This window comes from Pogona vitticeps, chromosome 6 (genome assembly GCF_051106095.1).
Source record: "Pogona vitticeps strain Pit_001003342236 chromosome 6, PviZW2.1, whole genome shotgun sequence".
NCBI classification, from domain to species: Eukaryota; Metazoa; Chordata; class Lepidosauria; order Squamata; family Agamidae; genus Pogona; species Pogona vitticeps.
Genome location: NC_135788.1, coordinates 7,101,064 through 7,116,622, shown reverse-complemented (window position 1 = coordinate 7,116,622; position 15,559 = coordinate 7,101,064). Strand labels below are relative to the sequence as shown.

At 42.7% G+C, this 15,559-nt stretch overlaps 1 protein-coding gene across 1 annotated transcript; it reads left to right on the top strand.

Moving 5' to 3' along the window:
• The first annotated feature begins 1,765 nt into the window (after nucleotides 1–1,765).
• Nucleotides 1,766–14,606, top strand: CRYGN (crystallin gamma N). The gene is made up of 4 exons (XM_020779769.3): nucleotides 1,766–4,530; nucleotides 5,194–5,442; nucleotides 10,180–10,325; nucleotides 14,392–14,606. Exons 1-4 carry the CDS (start codon nucleotides 4,369–4,371, stop codon nucleotides 14,525–14,527), a joined length of 693 nt encoding a protein of 230 aa, XP_020635428.2. The 5' UTR covers nucleotides 1,766–4,368; the 3' UTR covers nucleotides 14,528–14,606.
• Nucleotides 14,607–15,559: the final 953 nt, after the last annotated feature.

Below are 15,559 nucleotides of genomic sequence, written 5' to 3'. Positions count from 1 at the left end.
ACTTGTCCTGGTTTAGTGGGAGTTATAAACCGAATCATTTCTGTATTTGGTGTGAGCGGTAGTAAAACTGTTTCTGGTGGGTTAATGACATGGTTTCTGAGCTTGATGCCCTTGTTATAATGTGTATCTGGAACTGCAGGGCTGATATTGAAGCTTCTGTCAAAGAGGGATTTCTTTGCTAGAGTTTCCTTTAAATCTGTACGTACAATTGTGTGGTTTATGCAGTACTCAGACTCACCAACCAGCTGTGCTCCACACATACATGTTTTAGCAAGTGTGAGATCATCAAATGTAATGGGGCAGACTTTCAATTCCAGTTTCTCAAGTGCCACTACATGCCTGATTTCTACCTGTAACAAGCTTTTCCAAGAACTAAGCAGTAAAAGTCCTCCAGCACTTAGTAACGGTAAATTTCACCCTAGATCTGATTCTAGCACTGAAGGAGTTAGATAGTCTGCAAAGCAAAGGCAGACATAATACCCTCTGAAGCCAGTTACCTCCTATCGGCCCAATTTCCCATCTCTGAAGAAAAGATAATTATTAGTTCCTTCCCTAGGGGTAATGGGAAGATTTAATTAGCTCTGTCTAAAGTGCTTTGAACATATAAAGTGCTCCTGCTAATAAATTATGTGCCAGTACAAAAATAGAACTTACTGACGTGGTTTGATCTCATTCCATATTTTTGCTAGTTATATAGGAATTAACCCTCATAGTCAATTGGGAAGCTCTTGCCCAAAACCCAAATGTCAGGTGAAATGCTTTAAAATAAAGGGCTAAAGAATTTGAAATTTTAAAAAATCAAGGATGCAAGAGAGAAAATAATTCCAGTGAGGCCAGGATCAGCTATAACCTGTCTCCACTGTTTGCATGTCTTTCAGCTTGCATTGGGCTAGTTAATCCCCTGTGTATATCCTATGTTACACAAGAGGTAATACAAAACTGTGTTTAACATCCTACTGTTCCACTTTTAAAAAGGCACTTGAAGATGCTAGCAACATCACTAAAAACACACTGAGCCATAAAACCGTTAATTATAGAATCATGGAGTTGGAAGGGGCCTCTAAGGCCATCCAGTCCAACCCCCTGCTCAAGGCAGGAATCCAAGTCAAAGCAGATCCCACAGAGGGTGGTCCAATTTTCTCTCGAATGCCTCCAGTGTTAGAGCACCCACCATCTCCCAAGCTCATGGGTTCCGCTGTCTTACTGCTCTAACAGTTAAGTTTTTCCTGATACTCAGCTGAAATCTGGCTTCTTGTACAGTGGGGTCTCTACTTAAGAACGTCCCTACTTAAGAACAATCCAACTTAAGAACAGCTCCATTTGCTAAATTTTGCTTCTACTTGAGAACAGAAATCCAAGATAAGAACAGGAAAAAAAACCTTTCCTGCTCTTTTTTTAACCTTAGGTCATCTTAGGTTAAAAAAAATTCTCCCCCTAGTGGTAGAGTACGTATTAACCAGCTTTGCATTAGTTCCTATGGGAACTAACGCTTCAATGTACGAACGCACCTCTACATAACAAAAAAACAGCCAGAACGGATTAATTGGTTTTCAGTCCATTCCTATGGGAAATTTTGCTTCAACTTAAGAACGTTTCAATTTAAGAACACCATTCCAAAACAGATTAAGTTCTTAAGTAGAGGTTCCACTGTAATTAGAGCCCGTTATTTACATGTCCTGCACTCTGGGATGATCGAGAAGAAATCCTGCCCCTCCTATGGATGACAATCTTTCAAGTATTTGAAAATCACTATAATATCTCACCACCACCCCCCTCTTCTATTGTCAGTGTTTCCTCATAGGGCTTGGTTTCCCTGCTCATCCTTGTTGCCCTCCTCTGAACTTGCTCCAGCTCGTCTGCACCCTTCTTAGAGTACGCTGTCCAGAACTGGACACAGTCCTCTAGATGAGGCCTCACCAGTGCCAAATAAAAGAGAAGTAGTACTTCATGGGGTTTGGAAACTACTGTATACATTTATTAACACATCCTAAAATTGCATTTGCCTTTTTTGCAGCCATGTCGCATTGTTGGCTTATATTCAGCTTTTGATCGACAACAATCCCAAGACCCTTAGGATCATAGGTGAAACAAAGTAATAAAATCATTAATACCCACACTAAAAACAAAGCAAGCAATAAAACCATTAAAATCAATTAATAAAGAGCCATTCTGTCCTTTAATTGACAATGTATTTTTGTTTTCTATGGGAAAGCCTTAATCCAGGGGTTTTCTAGTGGAGGAATGTTTTGGAAGGCTTCCAAGGGACAACAGAAGAAGTGGGTTTCCTAACCAAGGGTAACATCACATGTTTATTACTTGTTGGCTGTAGTTATGGCCCAATTTAAACATTGCGTTAAACCACTATTTACCATGCACACATATTGCAAGTGCCTAGCAAGATGTTGAGATAAAAATAATAAAAAGGAAAAACTCACACGTAGTAGGTAATTCAGTGGTTGTATGAGCCAGCCTTTTTTCCTACAGAATTGATAGTATCATTCAGCTGTGCGTCCTTAGAACTTCCATCATTCCATTGATTGTACTATTGTTTGTGGGAGTTGTAGTCCCGTCAGATCTGGGTGGTTCCCAGATTACAGTCAGTCCCTTAGATATGAAGCTAAGAGCAATTATGGCTGCAATCCTTTCCTCCCTTACCTAGGAGTAAGCACCCCTGAATGCTTCTGAGACTGCCTAGTAAAACGCATTGGATTCTACTTTAAATGCCACACTAGCTAAAACAGCAGCCTTGTAATTTCAGAAATGATAACCTCAAATTCTTTATTGACTAAAGTTGTTTGTTGCTTTTCTGCCCATTAAAAAAACTAATCTAAAATAATTTAAAAGCTAGTTTTAAAGGCCGGAAACAATACGCAATGATATTGTCCTTAGCTGCTTCTTAGAAGCGCGTCAAGAATGGATCCATCTTCATTCCCTTCAACAGGGAGTTCCATAACTGAAGTCCTGGTACAAACAAACAAATGGAAACATATCTCACCTACTTGCCATCCTAGCCTTTTGAGGTGGCAGAAGATGCTACAAAGTCCCGTCTTTCCCCCTTCCGATATGATAATGGGATTTGAAATATAGCAGGGTGGGCAACAATGGTTCAGTTTTCTTGACTACAGGTCCTATTATCACTCACGTTTAGCTGGGAATTGCAGTCTAGGAACATTTAGAAGATCACATTTACCCATCCCTTGGGCCATCAATGGCTGCTAGTCACCATGATGGCATTGTTACCTCTTATATCGGAGGCAGTCTGGCACTCCAATTGGAGCATACACACAAGTGTGTGATTCATTTCCATCCTGCCTGTGAGCTCCTCGGACACAGCTAATTGGCCATCGTTGGCACTGAAGGTTGGACTAGAGGGTTTTGGGTCTGATCCAGCTAGTCTGCTGTCATTTTCAGGACCAAGGCACAGCACTTGCTTTGACATAGCAGTCCCGTTGTTCATATACAACACAGCAGTGGTTTGTAGAACAAAGGATCTAGAAAAGTGTTTCACTGGATCATACCCAAAACCCTCTAGTCCAGTGTTTCACTTTTCTAGATTCTTTGTACTGCAACCATTTGAATCTCACAAAGTCTGAATCTAAGCATAAAGATGGGGTTTCCAAACTTCTGTAACCGAATAACTGGGGGTGGGCTCCATCTCATAGCCCAGTTGTGCCTGGAAGGTATTCATGTTGGGCCAGCTGAGAGCACTAGAACGGGTACCGGTGCATGAATGTTGTCATGTTTGCATTCAGCACCATTCATGCATTGCTGTTTGTGCAAGCTGTGCATAATGCTCTGGATTTGTGACAGCCAATCTTAGGTGGCCTTGGAGGCTTTAAGCCTCAAATGAAGAGCTGCTCCAGACAGCTTCAGATGATGGAGATAAGATAGAACTGTTCTTCGGGGTTGAGGGGCTGAAGACCACTTCAGAGTGGTCACACTAACTGATTTTTGACATGCATAAGTCCAGATCTGATCCAAATTCTCAGATAGCAGAGCTAGGAAGATTTTCTTGGTGACCCTCCAGTCAAAGGACACAGTACTGGGCAAGATAAATCAATGGCCTAATTCAGAGTAAGAGCAAGCTTGCATGTTCAGAGTTTCTAAGGCATTGTCTGAGGACACTCAAAGCAGATTCCAAATACGAGAGCCTTAGATGGAAACACCCTGTAATGGGTGAGAAAGACCAAGCCACCTTTTCCTATTAGTTCCTTATTACCTCTTCTAAATAAAGCTGCTCTCAATGTACAGCACTCATAGCTTAAATCCCCCATCAAGTGATTCTTTTGTTAACTTGTCTGGATTAAATTAAAACTCCCGTATCAGCAGTGAGCGAGGCATGCCGTTCTTGCCAGCTAAGCATGAATCATGGCTGGTGTGCATTGTTTTGACAGGCCCCAGCCTCAGTTCCCCCCATTGCGGATATATAGTACCATTTCCAGCAATACACTGAAAGCCCCATTTGGGAATTCAACTCAGCATTGGCATCAGAGAGCACTACCAAATAACATGTCTCAGTATTCAGGAAAAGTAAGTGATTCTTTCTCTCTTTTAAAATGGTTTTGCTTACAGTTTAGATCAGTTATTTATTCGGCCAAGGGAAAATTTGTGAGTTGGAAAATGAAACCTAAGGATGCCAGCAGCAGAGGGGTTGACAGAGCAATCGTTTAGAAACTCTTGTGGGGATTGTGTTGTCTTGCAGGCTGACGTCATGCGGGCTGGGGTGGTCTGAAAGAAAGGGGACAGAGTCTTGAAATAGAAGGATCTGGCAACTTAAGGGGTAAGGGAGACTGGGAAATTCAGTGGCGGGTATCCCAATTCAACTAAACGTACTATGCAAGACAGGGATATTTAGAAAAGCCCAAGGGGGAATTTGCATTGTTATGAACCACACACATGGTTGTGAACGAGCTGGACTGTAATTTCTCATTGAAGAGGCTCTAGCTTTTCCTTTTGCTCTGTCATTGGATGCAAAATTAAATCCCTCTGGCAGTGGATCCCTCTTTTGCTTGGAATACAAATGGGCACTGGAACTGAGAGAGAGAGAGAGAGAGAGAGAGAGAGAGAGAGAGAGAGAGAGAGAGAGAGAGAGAGAGAGAGAGAGTGTGTGTGTGTGTGTGTGTGTGTGTGTGTGTGTGTAACTCCGGACACAAGGATGCCACCACTCAGCGGATGCAACCATCTTCCTTCCAGATTGTTTTCTACGAGGGCAAATGCTTCACGGGCCGGAAGCTGGAGGTCTCTGGGCCCTGTGAGAACTTCCAGGAACGGGGCTTCACGAACAGAGTCCATTCTGTCTGCGTCCGAACCGGAGCTTGGCTCTGCTTCAGTCATGCCGATTTCCGAGGTCAACAGTATGTCCTGGAGCATGGCGAGTACCCGGGATTTTATAGTTGGAATGCGCATAACGACCGGATGGGATCCTGCAAGCCAGTGGGAATGGTTAGTGCTCCTTTTTCACAGGCAGGCATTCAAACAGCCTCGTACTGTATACGCTCCCATTTTATGGGAGTGCCTTTCTCAGCATTGTGAAGTGTGTACACACACTCTCTGGTTTCTTCTAGATTCAGGTCTTGAATCACAGATGAACAACTCCAGTGCCATTGGTGTGTGTGTGTGTGCGTGTGTGCGTGTGTGCGTGTGTGCGTGTGTGTGTGTGTGTGTAAATCAGTTGGAAGGGAACTATCTTGTGTGCCACACATAAATGCACAGGCACAACATTCCAGGGTATAGCTTTCCTTCCTTCTGTCTATGGGACAACCACTTTTCCTGACAGTAAATATATTTATATATATTTTAACCAAAACAACTGTACCATAAGTGCAAGCAGTTCTGCCCTAAGACTCTATGCATGCCCGTGTGTGTGTGTGCATGTGTGTGCATCCCCATTTTAAGTGTATCTAAGGGTGCAGTCTGAGCTTGATAACACTCTACTGTTTGCAGAGAGGGTATAGGAAAGTAGATGAGTCCCGCAGGCGCTGATGGCCAATGGATGAGGGCGTGGCCCTCGGGTTGTGATGTGGAACTACATATCCCAACCCACCCACCCACCCCGAGTCACATTCGGTTGGGGCTGGCTGGAGCTGATGGAAGTTTGAGTTCAACAAGATCTTGAAGGAGAGATTCCCTGTTGTTGCTGTAGAGAAGTAACATATCCACGTAACTATTCATGGACAGCCACCTATGGCAGTGTGCAAATTTCAGATGCTGTCTTTAGTATACCACCGAAGAGCAGTAGCCACTGGGTAAATCACTGAACCAAAGCAGCTTTTGAGTGAAGTTCTTCCAGGCCAGGCATTCATTTGCCTCCATCTACCCAGGTTGGTTATCAGATATTCCCGGACAGGATGAGTTATTATAAAGTCGCTCCCTGTGCTAGCCCTGTAAGCTTGGCTTGAGCAACACAGTCTTTCGGAGTTCTTAGTATTTTTCTTGACTTGACCTCCTGGCTTGTCCTTTGGTTTTGGTTTCTGACGGACGCTTCGCACCTGTGAGATGTGTTGTAATCCTGTTTAAATGATAACAGTCATTTCCGATTTTGCATCTCCACCTATGAATTAGCCTACATCGTTTTATGCAGATCCTAAATCTGCCCTCTTCGGCTTTCTTCTGTGGTGATGTGTAAAAGCCGCTCTAGGCCGCCATCTTTGCCTATCCCGCCCCATCTATCCTGAGGAAGCTGGAGAGTCAGGTTACTGTCTCATTGTGCAGGATTGAGTGGCGGTTCAACGGCCAGTCCAGTCATCCTCTACACAAGGAATGGAAGAAGGCACTGTCTTTGCCCTTTACCCCAGGCAGCAAAATGTCTTGGGCTGGCCATGGTGGTACCACCCCCTCCATGTACCTTCAACTCTTCTTTGACTGCCCCCAGCCTAAATTGCATAGGCCCCCAAAACTCCCCATCTATCTCCCCACCACCACCACCTCCCTGTAAGTGTATGGCATAAGGGGGGGGGGACTTTTCCTCTTTGATTTTTTTTTTAATCTACTGGCTGCCATTTCAAGCTTCTGCAAACTTAAAGTATTTTGCAAGATTTCTGCTAGCCCAGCTGACTGTTCTCATGTATATTCTGAAAAATATATCAGAGAACATGCCACTGTTTGGGTTTTTTAAATAAGGAAAACAATACCTTTCTGTGAATCCCATATAGGACAGAAGAAGGGCAGAGGAGTGGGATTCATGCAGGACATTGACCTCAGTTCACCCTCAAAAGCTTTCACAGCCAGACTGTGGAATGAGAGAGGCGCGAGAAGGGTTTATTTTCTTCTTTCTCCTCTATTTAATAAAGTCACGGCATTTATTTTGTATAAATAACCACAGTCTTGCCTGGAAACTAAAGGGAAAGTTTTGATTTTTGGTTGTAAGGCAAACAGTCTCAAAATCTGTGTGTTTTGGAATGTCTTTCTATTATTTCTGCCCCTTAAGGGGTGTTTCATTTCATTCCCCTTGTATGCATGTCTGGATCATTTGCAGATGTCAAGTGTGGCACCGTGGTCTTGCCTTTTTATATTTTGTTTGTGGCCCTTCTGTGTTTTCTCTTCCTTTTGAGTATAGACTTTCTGCTTAAGAAGTCGGAAGGTCTACGCTGTCTGGCATTCTCAGTGTATGGCAGGAACCCATCGCTGCGGCTTGTAAGGCTGGCAGCTGGGTGATAAATACAGATGGGCGTGCCAGTTTTTTTTTTCTCGGCTGAACAAATGTTTGGCACTTCCCAGCCCCATCTTCTTTGGTCAATGGCCACTCGAGACGGCGCCCAGAGGAGGCAGGACAAGGAAGTGTGGTGTTGCCTCTGACTGGACACCCACGGGAGGAGGTGGGGCTGGGAAGCGCCAGCCACCTATTTGGCCACCCAATGAACCAGTGGCTTGTGCCCAACTCTAGCGCTAAACTACTCTCGAAAAAGAACAAGGGTTCAGGAATGTGCCATGTTAACCTCCCCTAATCTGGTGCCACCCAGATGTGTTAGAAAAGAGCACACATCATCCCCAGCCTTATACCTACAGGTATATAGCCCATCTGCCAATAAATATAAAGAAACTATAGAAAAACTCTTAACATAAAAAAGCAAAATAAAATGCAAGGCTCTTGGATTCAGTGATGTTTTTAAAGATGTATTCAACCCAATACAAGATGATGACAGAAGTTTTAGTGAATCTTTTCAATCAAGTTTACAGAACTGGAATCTTCCTAAAATTTTGTTGAGAATGACTTTTATTAAGTTACTCAAAAGAATTCCGGGATAGCTCAGTGGTTTAAGCGTCTGGCTGTAGAGCCAGAAGTTGGGAGTGCAATTCCCCACTGTGTCTCCTTGATAGGAATTTGTCTCAATGATCCATAGGGTCTCTTCCAGCTCTGCAATTCTAAGGTGTTTTTAATTATAATAATTATAATAATTATAATAATTATTATAATTATTATAAAGTGAGGAGGAATTAAAGAACCTTGTAATGAGAGTGAAAGAGGAGAGTGCAAAAAACGGTCTGAAACTCAACATCAAAAAAACTAAGATCATGGCCACTGGTCCCATCACCTCCTGGGAAATAGAAGGGGAAGATATGGAGGCAGTGTCAAATTTTATCTTCCTGGGCTCCATGATCACTGCAGATGGAGACAGCAGCCCTGAAATTAAAAGGCGCCTTCTTCTTGGGAGGAAAGCAATGACAAATCTGGACAGCATCTTGAAAAGCAGAGACATCACCTTGCCAACAAAAGTCCGAATAGTCAAAGCTATGGTTTTTCCTGTCGTGATGTATGGAAGTGAGAGCTGGACCATAAAGAAAGCAGACCGCCGAAGAATTGATGCCTTTGAATTGTGGTGCTGGAGGAGGCTCTTGAGAATCCCCTGGACTGCAAGGAGAACAAACCTATCAGTTCTAAAGGAAATCAACCCTGAATGCTCACTTGAAGGACAGATCCTGAAGCTGAGGCTCCAGTACTTTGGCCATCTCATGAGAAGAAAAGAGTCCTTGGAAAAAACCTTGATGTTAGGAAGGTGTGATGGCAAGAGGAGAAGGGGACGACCGAGGATGAGATGGCTGGACAGTGTCTGCGAAGCAACCAACATGAACCTGACACAACTCCGGGAGGCAGTAGAAGACAGGAAGGCCTGGCGTGCTCTGGTCCATGGGGTCACGAAGAGTCGGACACGACTAAACGACTAAACACACACACACACACATTATAATTATTATAATTATTATAATTATTGTTGTTGTTGTTAAAAAGAAATGGAGCCGTTTGTAGAGACTACAGAACAATACACTTAATGAGCCATTTATTCAGGGTTTTTTAAAACTATATGACATAATAATACTAAGAAGGGCCAAGAGAGAGATGATTTGGATTCAGAGGTGGATTGAGAACCAGAGAAGTACATGCAGGCCTGGACATGAACATGGATACGTTGGTAGTTTTATTGACTATGAAAAACCATTTGATAAAATCAAGCAGGGTAAGGTGTTGGAATTGTTGGTAAACAAAGGTCTTGATTGTGTAATTAGCAATCTGTACTGGCAATAAAGAGCTTAAGTGAAAGATGAAGATCAGATGTAGGAGGGTGTAGAGATATCATAGGCATGTATCGTGCTGGTGCACCTCTGAAGTTTGTGCTCCCAAAACATACGTAGAGAAGCAGGTGTTGGGGAACTCTAGTGCACCCCTGTAAACCATAACACCAAACTACAAATGCCCAAATTCCACAGGATGGAAGTACAGCTGTTAGAGCAGTAGAGGTATCAAAGTAGAGGTATCAGTGTAGTTGCCAAAGCAAATATTAACAGGGATGAGGACTTAAATCGCTCTTGTGACTTAACTTGGACTCATTCTCCCCCCCCCCCAATGATTTGGATTCAATGTGAAACTTGAATGTCCACCCACCCCTCTCTTTTTTTCTGGCTGGGGGAGTTTATTTTGAGTAGGGACTTGACCTGGGGCTTTGGGACTCAGGACTTGGTAACCAAGACTCTGACTTGGCACTCAGACCCGAAGACTTGTCGACATCCTTGAATATTTAAGACCATTGAGGCAATGGGTGATGTCTTTGTTTCTGTGGATTGAGCAGGCCATGAACAACGCTTCCACATTTTGCAATGCAGCCTGCTTTTCCTTCCATTTGCAAAAGCGATGTATGTTGTTGTTCTCCTCCTCACACCATGTCTGGTTTCTCTCCTTGTCCACAGCATGGAGAACATTATCGAATAGAAATCTTTGAAGGGAGACACTTTTCTGGCCTCAGTCAGGAATTCACTGAAGATTGCTCTTTCTTGAGTAGACAAGGCTGGGACAAGAAATGGATCAATGCCATTAAAGTCTATGGCGATGGAGCGTAAGTAACTGATTTGCCTGGATGTCGTACATGCTTGGAAAACGAGATTGCTTTTAATGTGCTACCAGCTGGTGTGGCCTCCGAGAAAACAGTTTCAGGAGAAGAGGAAGCAGAATGCCGATCGGTCCCAGCCAATCAGCAGCAAGGTCTGTTTTTGCCATCAGGCCCAGCCTGCTGAAATCTGATTATGTTTAAAACGAAGGCAGTGTGTGCCAATTCTTAGGCTATCCTTGGGTTTTCAAAAGTTAATAATGACCAGGTTGGTCATGAACTTGTTTCTGTGGTGCTGCTGCGTACAATGTTTAGATGCTTAAAACATTCGTGATCAGCTTGCACCTGCTTGTCTTAATTCCTACATTAATCCTCTTGCTGTTGCCTCCTTCATGCTTTTTAGCTTTTTTAAAAAAGTGTGTCTTATTTATCTGGAGTCTAAGCCCTTCCTTTTCCTGCACTTTGTTAGCGGATTTCCAAACAGGCCCCTTTTGAAAGAGACCCAAACTCATGCTTTTGTTCCCATTCAAGTCTCCCAATCCTTGCATCTCCCAGGAACAACAGATACATGTTGATGTTCTTTTTATAATGCAGATGATAGCAGAATCATAGTATAGTCATCCGTTTGGGAAACTCTGTTATTAATATTGCTCATCTGAAGCAAAAAATAAATCAGCATGTAGTATGTCAGGATCTGTGTGTAAATTTTTTTTAAATTAGCATTTTTATCATTATGAGGATGAATGCTGAGTATATTTTTCTGGGAGTAATTGCTCTCTGTCTCTCTTTCCATTCTTCCTTTTGTGATCCTTTGCTATCAAAACGTTGAATCAAAACAGACAGAAGCCTGTTTCCCAGCCATCGCTCACCCATCCCTGAGATGTTCTGCTGAAAACTGAGACTCAGACAAAGGCCCACCAGAAATGAATGCTCTCTTGGGGTGATTGTGAGGGGGGCAAAATCATGGTTGGTGCCTCACTCTCTTTCAAGTGAGGATGTTGCTGTGTGGCGAAGCCATTGCCTCATTTTCCTGGTGCTTTGTATCATGTGCTCCTCTTGGACAAACAAAGAAAACATCTGAAAGCTTCTCTCTCTCTCTCTCTCTCTCTCTCTCTGTGTGTGTGTGTGTGTGAGAGAGAGAGAGAGAGAGCCTGAGAGAGACAGTGGGGAGTGGCGGGTGGAAGGAGGGGAGGCGAGGCTGAAGGAGCGTGTCTGATGGAGCCAGGGAGTGCTTGGCTTGTAGAAGGCACAGCTGGAGTTCTGGTTTACACATCAGGCTCCTGTGCCAAGAAAACCTCTCTAAGGAGGGGGGGAAAGGCAAAGCTTGTAGGCAGCGCTCTGGCTGGAAGGTCAAGCCCGCCTGCCAAATACCTGCCATCACAGAGCTGGAAAAATTCCCAAAGGTCATTAAATGCAGCCTCTTGCCAAAAGCAGGAAATCGACAGCTAAAGCATCCCTAGCAGAGAAGGCTTCTTTCAAAGCCTCCCGGAAAGGAATGTCCACCACCTTCCTCTCATCCATTCCATTGCTAGTTCTGACTGTCGGGGTTCTTTCTCAGGTGTAGTCAACACCTCTGTTCTTGTCTGTGGTTGAGGAGGAAACCTTTCTTATGATCAGTTACATCTGCAAAGGGGACTGTGTGGCCCTCGGGGGGGGGCCTTGGCCAATTGGAAGGGAGCCACAGACTGGAAACAGTTCTTCACACACCGCCTTATAAGGTTTTTTATGCGAATTATACAGTCCTGATTTGTTCCTATATTAGTTTCATGTTGTGTTTACGGTCGTGGCCAAAATAAAGCTGAAAATTGCTGATTTAAATGAAGCCTTCCAACACACCTTGAGCTAAATATGGAGGGTTTCGGGTGTGTGTGTGTCTTTGCTCACACGTTAGAGTACCTGTTTTGCCTGTTGAATGTCTGGATACATTCACATCTTGGTGTCCTCGGTGTATGATTGTGACTGGAGAACCAAATTTTCCAAGCCTAGATTGGGCTAAACAGGGCCACTTTGAAGGGCAGAGTGTCATTTGGGGCAATTTTTGCATCGAAACACACGGATTGAGCATACCACACCTCAGGCAATCTTATTTGGCCCTGTCAAAAAGAAAAGAGAAAAAAGAAAACAACCACCAAAATGCTCATTGAACAACTGAACGAAAGACGTTGTTGGTTTGCAAAATCTGAGCGGAGCTATAAGTGATAGGACATTTTCGAGGTCATTAACTCTTATTGTCTTCTCCCATCAGAAATGATTTGAGAGGACATCATGTATTTTGGGGAAAAATCAGGATAGGGCCGTATGGTCCTCAAAACAATACAAATACAGGGACAGGTGATATTCCAAATGTGTTTGGAGTTTTTTTTTCTTAATTACCAGACAATTGTATAGTGATAAGATGGGTGGAATGCTTGAAATAGGATGGGATATAGACAGCAAAGCTCTGCTAACATTGGGTAAGACCATCCCCGGCCACAAAGCAAAAAACAAAGACACACACACACACACAAACAACAACATCTTAAATAAGTGAGCTTCTGAATAATTTTTCTCTATTCTATTTTTAATGTTGTTTTAAATATTTTTACAAACATGGACAGAATCCCTTTGCCAGCATGAGCACCAGTCTGGCCAGGAAGGAATTAAAAATTTCTCCTCCTGAGAGCCAGCGAATTGGGTCCTGACGGGCAGGGCCAAAAGTTCAAATTGTCCCAGACCTGGAGCGGATTTTCCCTTTGAAGACCTGGTGTCGTCATGAGCCTGGTTTCAGAAATGCTTACTGAAAGCATGTGGACAAAAACTATCACTCTGTATTTTTATAATGCAGAAATACTTTGAATAGGCCTTTTAAAATCGTATGCTAATTTACTAGAGATACATAGCAAAATATTTGTTTTTGGATGACTTACTTGATATAAAGCAAGCCTGTTTTTTTTTTACTCTTCCCAGAAAATCCGTCTTTTGAATGTTTCTCTAATCTTTCATTGCCCTCCAAACATCTCCCTTCCTGGGCCATAAAATGAGTTCTACACGTGCTCAGTTTATAAGAAAGTCTCTGTTTCACCCTTTTAAAGGTCTTTTTAAAAAAATCAATGCTTCAATACCTGTAGCCTGGATTCCTTCAATTTTTTTTTTTTAAAAAGCTGGTGGGTTAGTCATTGTCTTTCAAGATAAGCAAGATTAGTCTTTCAAAATCATTTGAATTAGGGAATGTTTCAATCAGAATGTTTAAGGTTGCTTGTTTTCTGCACAGGAGGAAAACAATTTTACATTTAAAGAGCCACAACTCAAAAATTCCTTGCCCAAACATCCCTAAATTTTGCATAGAGTAACAGTAGACTGTCTGCTATATATGTGCGAGATTTGGTGCTGAACCAAAGTCCAATTTCAAAATTATATATATATATATAATTTTGGCTGCCCCCATTTTTAGAATTGCCTTGTAAAATGTTGATTTGCTCTACCAGCACAACATCACCATACTGTCATACAGTGATACTGAAAATATCTATATTTTAATTGCATTTTAATTATTTTGCCCTTTTATTTTGCCTTTTTATTGTATTTTAAATGCTGTAAGCCGCCCAGAGACCTTTGGGTAGTGTGGGCGGCATATAAGTTAAATAAACAGTTAAATAAACAGCTAAATAAATAAACAAACAGCTTAATTAATTAATTAATTAATTAATTAATTAATTAATTAATTAATTAATTAATTAAAAGCAGAAGTACACACAAATTCAGGTAAAGGAAAAACATGTTGTGACCATTATTGTCTGAATCGTATCTACTTTCCACAACAGAGAACACATGATGATCAACTGTTTTTGCTGTGTCCACTTTTCGCCTGCCGTCTCTCAAATTTATATGTAGTTCATTTATCCATCTGTGCTCTTTTCTAAATCCTAAGAAGGGGAGCAGGGGGCCTCTCTCTCTCCCTCTAGAGCATTTTATCCGTTGCATCAAAAGATGCATGCATAATTCAACTGCTCAGGGAGACAGAGACTCTTGTACCCAGTTGTGAATATTTGGTGAAGAAGTTTGATAAAAAGCTGCTTCCTCCCTTTCTTTTTTCCAGGTGGGTGTTGTATGAGGAACCCAACTATCGCGGTCAGATGTACTTGGTCGAGAGGGGGGACTACAGCAGCTGTAATGAATGGCAAGCGGCCAGTGCAAACATCCAGTCCCTCAGAAGAGTCATTAACCATTTTTAACCAAGCGCCTGGTGAAAATAAGGGTCTCGAGCTGTCCTATCTGGTCTGTCGAAAGGTGAAATAAAGATTTTAATCTCTCTCTGTTTGTGTTGCTTCTCTCCTGCTGGAATGGTCATGGCTGACTATATCAGACCAGAACAAAGTCCAACGGGACCAGTTCTTGGGGAAATTCTAATTTGGGGGATTACCAGTCCTAGAATCCTTTATCAAGCAAGTGGTGATGCTGGTTGGCTCTAGGAACCAGAGCGTAAGGAGGAGGAGGACGAAATTATTTTGTAAACATGTCACTTCAACTGGAAGTTTTTCAACATCGCCATCATCTTTCCAAGCTCTAGATGGAAGACTACTTACGTATCTGTCATACACTGGCCACAAGATAAGGAGACTGAGAGGGGATAGGCTAGCTCTTTTCAAATACAGTGGTGCCCCACTAGAAGATTACCCCGCAAAACTACGAATCCGCATGACAACAATTTTTTGCGATCACCATTGCACTTCGCAAAACAGTGTTTCGGTCCGTGCTTCACAAGACGGTTTTTTTTGGGGGGGGGGACCGATCCTTCGCAAGATGATGATTTAACCAGATGATCAGCAGCTTCGCAAAATGGCTTCCCTATGGGCGATCTTCGCACAACGACGACTATTTTCCCCATTGGAATGCATTAAACGGATTTCAATGCATTCCAATGGGGAAACGCTTTTCGCAAGACAATGTTTTCGCTAAACAATTATTTCAATGGAACGGATTAACATCGTCTTGTGGGGCACCACTGTACTTGACCACTCCGTAGTCATACGGAGGAGGGGAAGAATCTGTTCTCAATCATCCCAGAGTGCAGGACACATAATAATGGGCTCAAGCTATAGGAATCCAGATTTAGGCTGAATATCAGGAAAAACTTCCTAACTGTTAGAGCAGTATGATAATGGAACCAGTGACCTCAAGGGGAGGTGGTAAATGCTCCCATGCTGGAGGCATTCAAGAAGATGCCTTCTCAAATAAAAGAGAGAGGGAGGGAAAGATTGAATGTA